The following is a 14,014-nucleotide window of genomic DNA, read 5'->3' as shown; positions in this document are numbered from 1 at the left end:
TTTCCACTACAGTGGGAACATGCATTTGAAAACCCTCGCACTCACATGCACGCTCACTCATGCACATGTGCACGCATGGGTAAGAAGCAGGAACTATCTTAACTCGTAGGTGAACAGACTTGCCCAGCAAAGCCGCCCCTCCAGCCTGGTTTCTCTCACCCTCCTCCAGGGTGGAGCCCCCAGTTGTGGCCCTTGGGGGTGGAGAGAGTAGGAAACATTAAGAGGTGGGCCGTCTGGGCTCCTTCAGTTGCGATCCCATTGGTGTTGGCCAATATCCAGTTGCTGGTGTTCAGAGACACCAGGAATGGGAAATGTGCCTTTCTCTGGTCTTTCAAATGCCAGGAGAGGCTGGCACAGAATGTCTTCTGCCACTAGGGTCACTGCTGCGGGATGTCATAATTAGATCGCATGAACTGTATGGGGCACCTACCTCAAAGCAGGCCCTTGGTTGTTGGTTCCCAGCGTCTCAATCATGGGTTTTTAACACCAATGGTGACATCTTGGAAGGAAAAGCCAGTCATTTTGGCCAGTATATGAGGGTAAAGTCTAAATTAATCCCATCTCTGGTAGAAACGAAGCCAGACAATGAAGGCAAAGGGCTTGTGACAAATGCTCTTCTAAATCCAGGAAGATGCTTGGGTAGTTGTGGTTTTCAGCCCAATGACAACTTGAGAGATAAATATAGTGCCATCACTGAGAAGTCCATGGGAAGTAAGACACCATCCCTGAGCTCAGAGACACAGGATCTGAAGGATGAGGAATCAGACACCAGTGACTGTTACCATGACAGTGGTACATGTCAGTGGAGAGAGAGGGGACAACTGCTTATGGGGAAGTGACATTTGAGAAGGATCTTGAAAACTTGGTGGTTTGCCATAGCGTGGAGGGCGGTGGGCATCAAGAGGGTTGTTCATTTTCCTTCAGAATGAAACAACACAAGCAAATGCCAGGAGGCTTTATTCCGTGATTTTCTATGAATCACCCGAGAACGGTGTATATCATGTTCCATCCCCTCATCTCTTCCACAAAATAGGAAGGTGAATGAGGGGATTTGAACACCGTTCCTAATACCACACCCAAACACGGACTTCTCTACCCGAAGTTCCTGCCATTAAGCGTCCCAGACCTGGGTGCCCTTGTGGACAGGGGCCCAACTCGGGGAATGGGGCAGAGATGGGGAAGAGCCAGAAGCCTCTCCTTGCCCCACCAGCAAGTGGGTAATGGCTCTCTCTCGGTGCCTGTCAAATTACCGCGCTTCCTCCCTCCAGATAATCCCAGTCACGGGTCCTCGGGAAGGGGGCACCAAGGTCACCATCCGAGGGGAGAACCTGGGTCTGGAATTCCGGGACATCGCCTCCCATGTGAAGGTGGCCGGTGTGGAGTGCAGCCCTTTAGTGGATGGCTACATCCCTGCAGAACAGTAAGTGGAAGCCACACGAGACGGCTCTCTCTTATTGTTGACCCCCCTTCCCTGGCCAACAATTGACAGCCAATGGCAAAAGTTGCTAGAGACCCTTGGGGTGGGGGGAGTAGAATGCCCCTAATATTCTAGTGTACTCCCCACCCCTGAACTAGTTAGCTACCATATTGGCAAGTGTAGAAAGGGGAGGGGGACATGGGGCTGGGAGGGAAGAGAAAAGTGATCACTACCTCCTTGGGGTGTGACTGTGGGTAGTGGTGAGACAAAGCAAAATGAAACTCTGCAAGAGAAGTGTGAGTTCAGTTCCCGACCCCCTGCAGTCCCTAACTCCCCGCTCATGTCCTCCAATTATGAAAGAAGCTAAACCTCTGGTCCTTTCTGTGGAGACTGAAAATGAAACCCCACACCCACTCTCTGGCCTGTGGGCATTTTGGATTGTTTTTGTCTCCATGCAGTTTGCTGGTGCCTGGAGTGGGTCATTCCATGATTGACCTTTACCTCCCAATCCACCTGTTAGAGGACGTTTGTGAGTCATGTATCATTGCCTTGGGAATAAGTAAGCACAGTTCTCCAGTCCAACAGATTCTCCCCTGAAATGTTTACCAGCACGATAGAATCTATCTTCTATGCCATCTTGCTGCCCCTCCCAGAGTGACACCTTACCACCTGTCCTGTGTGCGTGAGTTACTGACCCTTTGCAGGTCTCCCCTGGGTATGTCAGTGCGGTTTACCTGTCAGCCTGCTGGTCTTGCGCAGGTTTCGTGATTCTGGAACCATCAGTACCACCATCGTCACTTCCTCCTGATTTCCCTCCAGATCTTCCGAAAGCGCTCTTAGTAGATGCTATGATAGAAGGATCTATTCTTAATAGAACTCACCTCATGGCCCGTCACTGCTTATTTGCCCAAAGATCTTTCTGTGGCTCTTTCAACTTTCTGAGTCCTTCCTAGAACAAAACCAAAAGCAAGCTGCTACTGATATATTGTGATTTGGGGAACTTTAAAGTGCCCTACTCTGGACCTGCAAAGCCAGACAGAAAATATATTACTATAAAGTCACATGATTGAAATCTTGTGGTACTAGTTAGATCAGTGGAATAAGACAGAACACCCAGGAAAAGAATCCTGATACATAAAAAGTCAGCGATGTGATAAAGGTGACATTTCAAATCAGCAAGGGAAGCAAAGATCATTCAATAGGTGGTCCTCATTAACTCCCTGAAAAAAATATACGCCAGACTCTTATTTCACATTATACGCCAAAATAAATTCCAGACGGATTAATGAATTAAGTGACAAAAATAAATCTGTGGAATGACTAGAAGAAAATGCAGGTGAGAATTTATTTGATTTCAAATAAGGGAAGTATAACTGTGCTAAGCATAACAGCAAAAGAAAAAAATTATAAAGAAAAAGATCAGGGGATTGGAGTATATAAAACTTAAAATTTGTTCATCAAAAATCAAAGAAAAATATGAATGATAAACTGGGACTATTGTTATAACCAATTAGAGTTAATACATGCTTTTTCTTAACATACAAAGAGGTTCCATTAAAAAAAAAAAAAGTAAATATCAGAAAATGAGCAAAGAGCATGACTGTGCAATTCACAAAGTAGACAAAGAACCAAAAGCCATATAAAAAAGTTAAAATCATTAGTAATCAATGCAATGAAAATTAAAATAATGGGGAACAATTTTTAAAAATCAATGTCCAGTGCAGATGAGAAGCAGGAGAAATAACATATTCATACATTCATATTGAGAATGTAAATTGGGACAAATTTTGTGGAAAGAAATTTAGAAGTGTGGATTGAAAGTCTTTAGTCTGGTGATAATATTTCTAGAACTTTACTTAAATAACCAGAATGCACAAATATTTATTTGCAAGAATACTTGTTTTGGCCTTATTTTTAACAGTGGAAATTTGGAAGCAATTTGTGTATTTTAAAATAGGGAATTAATCAATCCCATCAATTATTGTACATGCACAGGCAGGTAACTATATAGCCATGAAATCTGATATTACAGAAGAATCGTGACCAGGTGTATACTCAAGGTGTATTAGTGAGAACATCATTTACCAAGCAGACTCGAGTTTCTAATTAATTCTATAAAAGATAAAGAAGACTGAAAACATGTACATCAAAATGCTGACAGCAGATACTTCTGGATGGTTGAAATGGGGTGGGAGGAGGTATATGTACGGCAAGTGTTTTCATATACTTTCTATCTTTTCTTTACACTGGACGTGTGCCAGGTATGCTGTCTGGACAGAAAGGCTTATCTTTTTACTGGACTCTCACCCAGAAGTTCTTTCTAAGACAGACACAGAACCTGGAAGCCACAAAGTAAAAGAAGGAGCAGTTTTTACCACAGATACTTTTAAATGTTAGTGGAGCAAAAGACATTACAAACAAAGTTGAAAGACAGATGACAGGCTAAGAGAGAATAATTGCAATACTTACTACAGACAAAAGTTAATACTGCTCATTCAGAAGCTCCCACAAAAAGACAATCCATTAGCAATATAAGGAGACAGCTTCAGACAAATCAAAGGAAAGGCTATCTAAGATTTTTTACAGCCACACACACATGCTTGAAACTGTCTACATGACTGGTAATCAGGGAAATAACAATGAAAACAAAAAAGGAGATCTTTTTTCCCTATTACATTGGAAAAACTGTCAAAGGATTGATAATATCTAGCTTTGGAAAAAGAGTGAAAGAATCTCCCTCTGTTGCTTTTGACAGAAGCGCAAATTGGTAACAACCCTTTTGGACCATTATTTTCTTTTACCTATCAAACATTAAATGCCTAAACAACGACCCCGCAAGCTCCCTCCTCAGAGATTTATTCTAATAAATGTGCAATGCTTCGGGACGTATGTGTAAAAAGTTGGTTCATTTTGCAGGGTTCTGTGGAGTAGGAGAAAAATCAGGATAAGTTAAATGTACATCAGGAGGAGGATAGTTAAATAAATAATGGTGCAGCCATAGTATAAAGTACAATGAAGCTGTCAGGAAGAATACAGGAGGGCTGTGCCTGACACGAGGCAAATCCACGCTGTGTCTCTGAGTAGAACGAGACGAGTTTGGAACAGTGGAGAGCCATGTTTCACTTTTATTTTAAAAATCCTGTGTGTGTTTATACATGTATGTTTGTATATAATTGTTCATGTGTATGTACGTAACACTTATGTTTATGTGTGTGTGATATCACACATTATACACACACACACACACACACACACGTGTGTGTGTATATTTGCAAATATATATATTCGGGCAAGTTGCCTTTTTCTGTGCCTCAGTTTCTTCATTTGTAAAATAGAGATCCTAATTATATATTGATCTTGTGTGTGTGTGTGTGTGTGTGTGTGTGTATGCACACACACACTATATGTGTTTGCATAGGTCTAGAGAAAGGTCTATGAGGATATATACATATACACCAAGCTTTTATGAGAGATTAGGAGTGAAAAAGGGACACTTAATTTTACTGTCGCACTTCTGTTTTTGAGGGGTATGAACAAATTTTGTAATTAAAACAATGAGCATTTTTAAAAGGGACAAATGTGTGACCCTCCTCCATCCTTCCCCCTCCCCCCAAACACGAGTCTCTCTATCCAGCCAAGTGGCCAGCTGGCACCGGGGGGGGGGGGGGGGCAGAAAATACTCCACTGAGGCAGTCCATGCAGTGGGAATGAAGTGCCCCTGAGTGAGGGTCTGAAAATTTTAATTAAGTCTGCTCCAGGGTCCCTGTCTGACATGCTGTGGGCCCTTGGGAAGGTCACTACCTCTCTGGGCCACGCCAGCGGTATTCCCTGTGCTATTTGGCTGAAACATTTCCCACCCTCTGATTCACAATTCAGTGGACAATTCCTGAACGAGGGAGTGGGTGTTTAGGGTCAGGACACAGGGACCCTCCCCTAGGCTCCTCACTTTCCTAGGGTCTCCAAGGAGACCCCTGTAGGTTGTATTTCCTCATTTCCTGAGAACCAAAGGGGAGCCTTGCAGGGAAGAATCGGGTGTCTTTCCCCTCCTCCTCCCCTGCCAACCCCTGAGATCCTACTGCAGAGAAAAGGCCTGGGTAGGTATGGGGCCCAGGGGTCACATCTGGGAGTCCTGTGACCACAGGGTCTGTCCTCTCCTCTCTGCAGGATCGTGTGTGAGATGGGGGAGGCCAAGCCGAGCCAGCACGCAGGCTTCGTGGAGATCTGTGTGGCCGTGTGTCGGCCCGAGTTCATGGCCCGGTCCTCACAACTCTATTACTTCATGGTGAGTCCCATCCGTCGGTGACCTGACCAACACAGGCTACAGACCTCGTGACCATGGTTGTTGCCCGGCTAGACCTCTGTGGGCAGACTCCAGGCCGCTTGTGGGAGTCTGTCTGGCAGTGTGAGAGCACAGCCCTCTAAATCTGAAAGGCTGGGTCCCAATCCAAACCTGCGGTGGCTGGCCCGGCCCCAGGGAAGCTGCTGTGGCTCCCAGGCCCAGGGCCCCCAGCTGGCCCAGTGGCAGCGTGGCCAGCCTGGGGTTTGAGCCCTGGCTCTGCTGCCTACTCGCTGGGCAAACTTGGGTGAGTTCTTTAACCTTCCTGTGCCTCAGTGTCTTCATTTCTAAAACGGGATGATAGTACTTACATCTACCCCATGGTATTGTTGTGAAAATTACACAAAATGGCTGTGTCACCTCTCTCATTTCTTGTACGGGTTCTGTGGCAGCCGGTGTTTCTACTATGGCCTGCCCTCTCCTTGTACACAGGCACCCTGTCATTTCTATCCCAGAACCCACATTCATTCTGCCTTCCCCCCTCACCAGCACCCCTTCCCATGACCTCCTTAACCCCACCCCAACCCCCACCTCACCAGCACCCCTTCCCATGACCTCCTTAATCCCACCCCAACCCCCACCTCACCAGCACCCCATCTCATGACCTTCTTAACCCAACCCCCACCTCACCAGCACCCCATCTCATGACCTTCCTTACCCAACCCCCACCTCACCAGCACCCCTTCCCATGACCTCCTTAACCCAACCCCCACCTCACCAGCACCCCATCTCATGACCTCCTTAACCCAACCTCCACCTCACCAGCACCCCATCTCATGACCTTCTTAACCCAACCCCCACCTCACCAGCACCCCATCTCATGACCTTCTTTACCCAACCCCCACCTCACCAGCACCCTGTCCCATGACCTCCTTAACTCCACCTCAACTCCCACCTCACCAGCACCCCATCTCATGACCTTCTTTACCCAACCCCCACCTCACCAGCACCCCATCTCATGACCTCCTTAACCCAACCCCCACCTCACCAGCACCCCATCTCATGACCTTCTTTACCCAACCCCCACCTCACCAGCACCCCATCTCATGACCTTCTTTACCCAACCCCCACTTCACCAACACCCCGTCCCATGACCTCCTTAACCCCACCCCAATCCCCACCTCACCTGCACCCCTACCCCACCTTCCTTTCCCAGGGCTTGTCTCCAGACCTCACCCTGACCTCCACATCCCCTCCAGCCAGGACCCTCCCTGGCCCTGCAGAGGCGGCCCCTGGTGAGGGGCTCTGCGGGCTTGGGGCTCTCGGGATCTCTCAGCCTTGTCATGTCCGGCAGGTGTGCGGGAGGCATGGGCGTCTCTGTTGCCTCTCACGCTGCCTCATTTTCAAAGTTTTGCCATCCAGTTGATTCTCGGGTTAATGACGGCCGTGATGAGGTAGTTTCCTCATGATTCTAAGCTGCTTTTGGAAGCTGAAGCCTGAAGTGATGGATGGGCATCAAATGCTCCAGAACAGTCCAGGGGAGCCCACTTTCCACCCTCCGCCCCTTCCTCCCTCCACTTTCATCTGCCTCCCTCCCCCTCCTCCTTCTTTCTCCCTTCAGCTGACAACTCTTTAGCACCACCTGGCAGGATCCTTCTCATGAAATTGTTTGATAAATATTTGCTTAATTGGTTGAATTTCATAATTTAATTCGGTGGCCCCGGCTTGTGGGGGTTACAGTGATGACCCAGACCGGGCACAGCCCATCCCTCGGGGGCCTGAGGTCTAGAAGGAGAGGTATGGCGTACGTGCAGATGGGAATGGAGACGTGTGCATCAGACGCCCCTCCAGCCGGCGCCCGCGCTCTCTGCTCCCCCTCTACTCCTGAAAACCTCCCCTCCTTCTAGACACAGTTGGCTCTCACTGCACACGCAGGAGCTCACGTAGAAGAACACGCATGTGTAATGGATGGGTTTAATGGATGCGTAGGTTTACCTGGCTCTTTAGGATCTGTACCCCCACCTTCTTCTGAAAGGATTTGAGGAAGTTGCCAAGGGAAACCCAACACACGTGAAGGCAATCAGTGATAAATGTATGTGTGTGTGTGTGTGTGTGTGTGCGCGCGCATGGAGAGAGGGCATCTATACCGTACGTTATCTGTATGTATATACCCAGAAGTTGTTAATCCAGCAGAGTCGAGATACTGAGAGGGAGACTCAGACAACTGAGGCAGAGACGGAGACAGCGCTCCCCAAGTGTTTAGAGGTGTGGCATGGATGCCAAACTTGGGCACAAAATCCAGCTCGAAAATTACCTGGCCAAAGCAAGCGCTGGTCAGCCAGTCACCTGCCCTGCAGTTTGTTTTATGTATTGTTTATCTTTTAGAGGGAGAGAGAAAGAGAGGGCGCAAGTGAGCGAGGGGCAGAGAGAGAGAAGGAGAGAGAGAGACAGAGAGGGGGAGAGAATCCTCAATCCTCCAAGCCCTGCTTGTGAGCCACTCCACACCTCCTCCGAATACCCAGCCCACAGCACCCATGGAACCTGGCTTACTGGGGATTCCATGGCATCTGTCTGCATGACACTCCGTGTTGCCTCTTGGAGCCCCTGCTCCCTCTGTCAGACCAGTAAGTCTTTGGAGATGAAGCCCCGACTGTTTATTTCTTTGTTAGCCCCCATGGTGCTTAGACAGTTCTAAACCTTCCTACATGTTGGACTCTCCCAAGGAGCTTCAAACAAAATGCTCCAGAGCCCCCCCTGAGCTAAATCACATACTACAGGTGGGGCACAAAACTCTCCGGGAGATTCCAACTCAGCCCAGCCTGAGGGCCACTGGCCTAGGAGAAACAATGTTTGTAGAACAGCTGCTGTGTGCCCGTTGATATCCGGTTCCAGGCTTAATTCTTACAAGGAGCCTATGTTGTAAACATTCAAAAGACCCTTTGGCTCTCAGGTAAGGTCAGTCTTGCCTGCATGACAGTTTCTGCCCCAGAGCAGGATGTGGTTAGATGCAGGGCATCAAGGTGAGGCTTCATGGAAGAAACTGGATGGAAAGGCAGGATAGGATGTTCCGTGTGGATCTCGAGTAGTGGGAAGCTGTTCCTGGCATAAGATAGGAGTGCACTTAAAGATGGGAAAAGAAGGGAGGGAGAAGGAAGGGGTTGATGGCAAGGGAGGTTGGGACAGAAAGAGAAGTCAGTAAACAAAAGAGCTGTGGCCACAAGGCAAGAATGCACCGGCCCAGTGGGGCCCTGGGACTTGGCGGTTTGTGAGGGACTGTGCTGATGCCACGTGTCCACTGGGGAAGATGTTCAGGGAGGGGAATGATGCTGGGGAGCTCGGTCTCCTCCCCCGTCCCTCCTGTGCATTTAAGGGCCCAGTCATTGAGGCTACCCCCAGAACTCCTCAGGGTCCAGGGAGGGAATGAGGGGCAGAGGTTCCCATGAGTCTCAACTGAGAGGTGGGAAGAGACAGAGTGACCCTCTCTCCAGCATCTCGGAGCCCTCATAGCCTCCCCACGCAGCTAGGCAGCTTGCAGGTGGCCCTACTTGGGCCCCACAGAGAAGCCCGTGACTCCTCTGGGGTCCTGGGACAGCTCGGGAACCCCTTCCCAGGGGTCCTCTGGAGACATGGGGCACGCGGGGGAGCCTCTTCTTCAGGGATGCCTCTCAGGACCTGGGGCATGCTGGGGAGCCCCCCTTCCCTGTGCTGAGATTGGGAGTAAGGTTTGAGTCTGATTCAGTTTCCCTCCACAAATCAGGCCAGACTCTGATGTGTGGGTTTATTCACCCAAAAGCCAAAACCCGACCGCCAAGGCCAAGGGATCAGCATCCTTGGTCTCGTCACCCGTTCTGTCCCTAGAGATCTCCACGGAGGGAATCTTTCCCTTCCCTACCTCCATCCAGGAGCCAAGTGAAGGGGTGGCAAGTAATACAGAATTTGATTTCCCGTGCAAACCCGCTGTGAAATATTTATGAAGCATGGCTTGAATAATTAATAGTTTCTCACAACTTTAAAACATGTCTCAGTATCATCCACTCCTCACCCCCGCCCCCAGCCCGCCACTGCAGAGCCAACAAGGATTACTCCCTTCCACCCCTTCTAGAACCCCACCCACAGGCTGCCAGAGAGCCTCTTCTTCCCACATTGCTGCCACCCCCATCTGTCTTAACCTGCCTGTTTTTTTACTTTATCTCCAGGCCCCCCCTTGCCTCGCACAGACAGCGCCCTCTTTCCCTTCCAGACAGTGGGACAAAGGCACCATGTGGGGGAGGTGACTGCAAGTTACAGAACCGGAAAACCGGCAGGCCCCTTTGAGATAACTATGTTTTGTTCCAGCTCCCTGATTTTGTGATCAGAGAGGTTACATGGTTTGTCCAGGGTCCCACAGCATGATCTGGGCAGAGCTGTTCTCCACTCTTTCCACAGCCTCACCCCACCTGTGTCCCAGTGTCCATTTGAGCCCGCAGCAGCTCCAGAATGAGGGGTTCCTTAGCATCGTGGGTGCCAGGGGCTCGGGATCTGCAGGGACCCGGTGGGCAGATGGGCCCCACGTGTGGGGCGGACACTGGGCGGTGGGCAAGTGTCCCCGCGGGCCCCCCATCCCCCGCATACCTGCCAGCCTCACTGGGGCTTCTCCCCTCCTCCCGAGGTGTTAGTGAGGCCTCTCCTGGGGAGGTCGCCTGCGGGCTGGGAGCCCAGTAGGTTCAACTTTTGGTGCAGAATTCTTTAAGGGGCAGGGGAGAGCGAAATCTTCATTTAAATGCAGATACGGGCTTCTCACCTGGGACTGAGGAAAGTTTTTTTCCATTAAAATGCTAATGAAAGAGCAGAGCACAACTCCACATCCTCAGCTCACAGGTGCCCCCTCCCCATCCTCACTCCATCCCTGACCCTTCTTCACTCCTCCCCCTGGGTTTCCCTGGGGCCCTCACCACCCATCGCTTAGGCCTCTGAGCGTTTGGACAGCCCTCTTAACAGGCCCGTGGAAGGAACAGGTCACCTTCCCAGAAGCACCAGAGACTGGAGAGGTGGTGGAGAACCAGAGCTCTGGAGTCAGATCTCAGATGTGCCACTTTTTAGCTGTGTGACCTCGGGAACTTTACTTAACATCTCTGGTTTTTTTCTGTAAAATAGGTAATAATACCCACCTTGTAGAATTGACTGAGCAAATAAATTATATAGAGATGGATGAAGATATAAAGCGTGCCAGTAAAAACCTCAGCACATAGCAGCTGTTACTACTGTTATGAATATAGAGGTGTAAGCTCTCAGGGTCCAGAACGTCGCTTTCCCACACAAGCTCAATAAAATCTTCATGGGCTCTTTGGGAGGCCACCGTTACTGAGGATTCCAGAAGGCAGCTCCGGGGAGCGGGGTGCTGCCTCTCTTCAGACCCTGCCCCAGTTGTGTCTCAGGCCAGATCCTTTCCTGTACAGACGCTGACTCTCTCGGACCTGAAGCCCAAACGGGGGCCCATGTCGGGGGGCACCCAAGTGACCATCACGGGCACCAACCTGAACGCGGGCAGCAATGTGGTGGTGATGTTCGGGAAGCAGCCTTGCCTCTTCCACAGGTAACTCAGCTCAAGGCAGGCCTCAGGGGCCCACAGCCCAGTGGGTGGGGCCGGTGGGGCAGCCTCAGGGCAGCAGACGACCAGGGCTAACCTCCTAGAAGTGCCTTCTCTTCCCTGAGAAAGTGGCCTTTCTCTTTGAGGGAGGATTTGATGGGCCGAACTGGCTGTGGATGTTATTGCCTCAGTCTGGAGAACTGCCAGGCACCCCATTCATGCTGCTGCCCACCATTTAGCCTTTGTGCCCCTATACCAACCGCTGTACAGAACCCTCGGGTTCCGCAGGACTCCCTGGGGAATCTAGAGCCCCTGCCTGCAGGCTAGCCTCTCTCCAGCTGCTGCAGAGCCAGCCAGGCCTGCTGAAATCTGCTAGGGGCCCCTACCCCAGCTGGCTGAGGTTCAACCTCCAAGGGCAGCCGACTTTCTCCCCCACTGATTCCACCATCCAGGCCCAAAAGGGCACACCTTCTGTAAGCCAGGAGCCTGGGGTATAGGAGGGAGGTGGGAGGTTCGTCTGATGCAGGACTCAGATTTGGTGGGGACGTGACATTCTGCAGGAGAGGTTTTCCTGGGACAGAACTCTGCTGAGGGCTGTGACAGATCTGAAGTCAGGCCAGTGATCAAGAAAAAACTGTTCTGACACTTGCTAAAATGGTAAGGAAGAGTTCACTCAGGATTATTGCAATAGGCGCCAAGAGTATCACAAGGGGGAAGGAAAGAAATCAGGTTTGACTCCAAATACGGCAAAGACGTGGGGGGATTTATAGCCAAGCAGCATAGTGAGGGGGTCAGTGATGGCAAATTACTAAGATGAATAGGAATAGGGAGATTCTTGCTAAACGGACTTAACAGGATTCTTGCCCAAGGCAGCCCAGGGTACTCAGGTATCAACTGGAGGGGGGTCGGGAGTTTTGACTTAGCAGGATTCTTGCTAAAAATGGGGCTTGACAGGCCCAGGACAGGGCCCAAGGATAAGGCCTTGTTGAAAAGAGGGCTCAGAGGAACCTGTCTACCGTTGGGTCAAGTCTTTGCAGTAGTGCCTGGAGCTTTATATCTGAGGCAGCGCTGACTTATTACCTCTGAGGAACCTGATGAACAGGGAGGGGTGGGAGGGCCCTGACCGGGACCCCTGTCCCCATCAACACCCGGAGCCCAGCTCCATGTCTGCCCTCCCTGCAGACGCTCTCCGTCCTACATCGTCTGCAACACCACATCCTCAGAGGAGGTGCTAGAAATGAAGGTGATGGTGCAAGTGGACAAGGCCAGCATCCACCAGGACCTGTTCTTCCAGTATGTGGAGGACCCCACCATCGTGCGGATCGAGCCAGAGTGGAGCATAGTCAGGTAGGGGCAGCCCTGACCTCAATTTTCCTTCCTCAACTCTCAAGAGCCAAGGACAGTTCTGGGGCCCAGTTCTGCTTTGAGGACTGATGAGTCGGGGTTGACTCAGAGCACCCCCCAAATCAGACCTTCCTCCCAGGGGCCCTCCTTCCACTGAGAACACCTCTGAATGGGACCCGGCCCCTGAGGCCAAGCTCTGACCGGCAAGAGCCCGTGACCCCTAATCTGAGCATTGGTGGGTACACCCGGAGGAAATGATCCCGTCATAGTGACTGCTGAGGGGGTGCCAGTCCTCTTCCCCGGAACCTCCCTTCTGGCAAATATGGGCGATAATTCCAATCCTGCTGAGGGATGCAGGAGAAAGAGATCAGATCCAACTTCTTCTTGGCCTGCTCTTGAACAAAAACGTGCCCCGACCACCAGGGTGCAATTCAGATGTCTGTCCTCTGGGCTTCTGTAGCATCCTGCCATTCCTCTGTCCTGCTCTGTCATGACCCCGAGTTGTCTGCTTGCTTCGACCTTCCCTCTATTGCAAACTCCTCAAGGGCAGGGAGTAGATCTTGTTCCCTGCTCTTTTCCCGGGGGCGCAAAACAAGTATAGAGAGCGCATGTCCTAGGAGGGAGCCAGGTATGTGCTGTTACAGCAACACCCTCTAAGGCCACCTCTCACTCAGCCATTCGCAAGCTGACTTGTACCAGCTGTGTAACTTCCCGGCCTCCCCTCTGGAGAGATTCCCAGGGGGCTTTGGAAACTCCAGGATCCCTAGGGACCCTCCCAGTCCCCGCTTGGTGGGGCTGTGGAGTGTGGCATCTCCCTTCAGGGAGGGAGCGCTGTTCCAGTCCCTGGGGGATACATTGTAATGGGAAGGCGATGCTAAGGGCATCCTGACACCAAAGGCCCTGCTGACCATTGGGAAACTGCTGGATCAGGGGCTGAGGTGGAATGGAACAGGCCTTGGGGTCAGAAGGAGTGGGCTCAGCCCACTAACCAGCCAAAATAACCAATCACCTTAAAGGTTACTTGACTTCTCTGGGCTCATGGTTTCTCCTCCATCAGCTCCCTCCTGGGGCACTGGGAGGGGTAAGCAGAACGCATACACACAGTGCAGTGCCTGGCCCAGCTCTCTCCCACTGCCCCTCACCCAGTCCTTAGCCCTCCGCACCGTGGGCTTCAGTTCTAGAGGACATCTGGCATCAGGGAAAGGGGGAACGCATAGAGATGTGGTCTCCCTGGCTGAAGCGGGGGTCAAGGACAAGTCCAGTACAGAGAACAATCTTTTAAACTGGGGTTGAGCAAACTCCAACCTGGGGGCCAGATCTGGCCATCTGCCTCCTTTTATAAATAAAGTTTTATTGGAACACAGCCATGCTCATTCATATATGTTTTGTCTGTAGCTGCTTTCTCAACACA

General features: G+C 50.7%; 1 protein-coding gene across 6 annotated transcripts in view; it reads left to right on the top strand.

Annotated features, from left to right (window-relative positions):
- Positions 1-14,014, top strand: part of PLXNA4 (plexin A4) — a 594,729-nt gene that overhangs the window by 523,198 nt on the left and 57,517 nt on the right. For all 6 annotated transcript variants that reach the window (XM_045052764.1, XM_045052766.1, XM_045052767.1 and 3 more), the window contains 4 exons: positions 1,269-1,420; positions 5,582-5,699; positions 11,129-11,265; positions 12,442-12,606. In XM_045052764.1, the coding sequence (XP_044908699.1) occupies positions 1,269-1,420; positions 5,582-5,699; positions 11,129-11,265; positions 12,442-12,606 (572 nt within the window). The remainder of the gene's footprint in view (positions 1-1,268; positions 1,421-5,581; positions 5,700-11,128; positions 11,266-12,441; positions 12,607-14,014) is intronic.

This window comes from Felis catus, chromosome A2, assembly GCF_018350175.1.
Source record: "Felis catus isolate Fca126 chromosome A2, F.catus_Fca126_mat1.0, whole genome shotgun sequence".
NCBI lineage: Eukaryota > Metazoa > Chordata > Mammalia > Carnivora > Felidae > Felis > Felis catus.
This window is presented reverse-complemented; position numbering and strand designations above follow the sequence as displayed.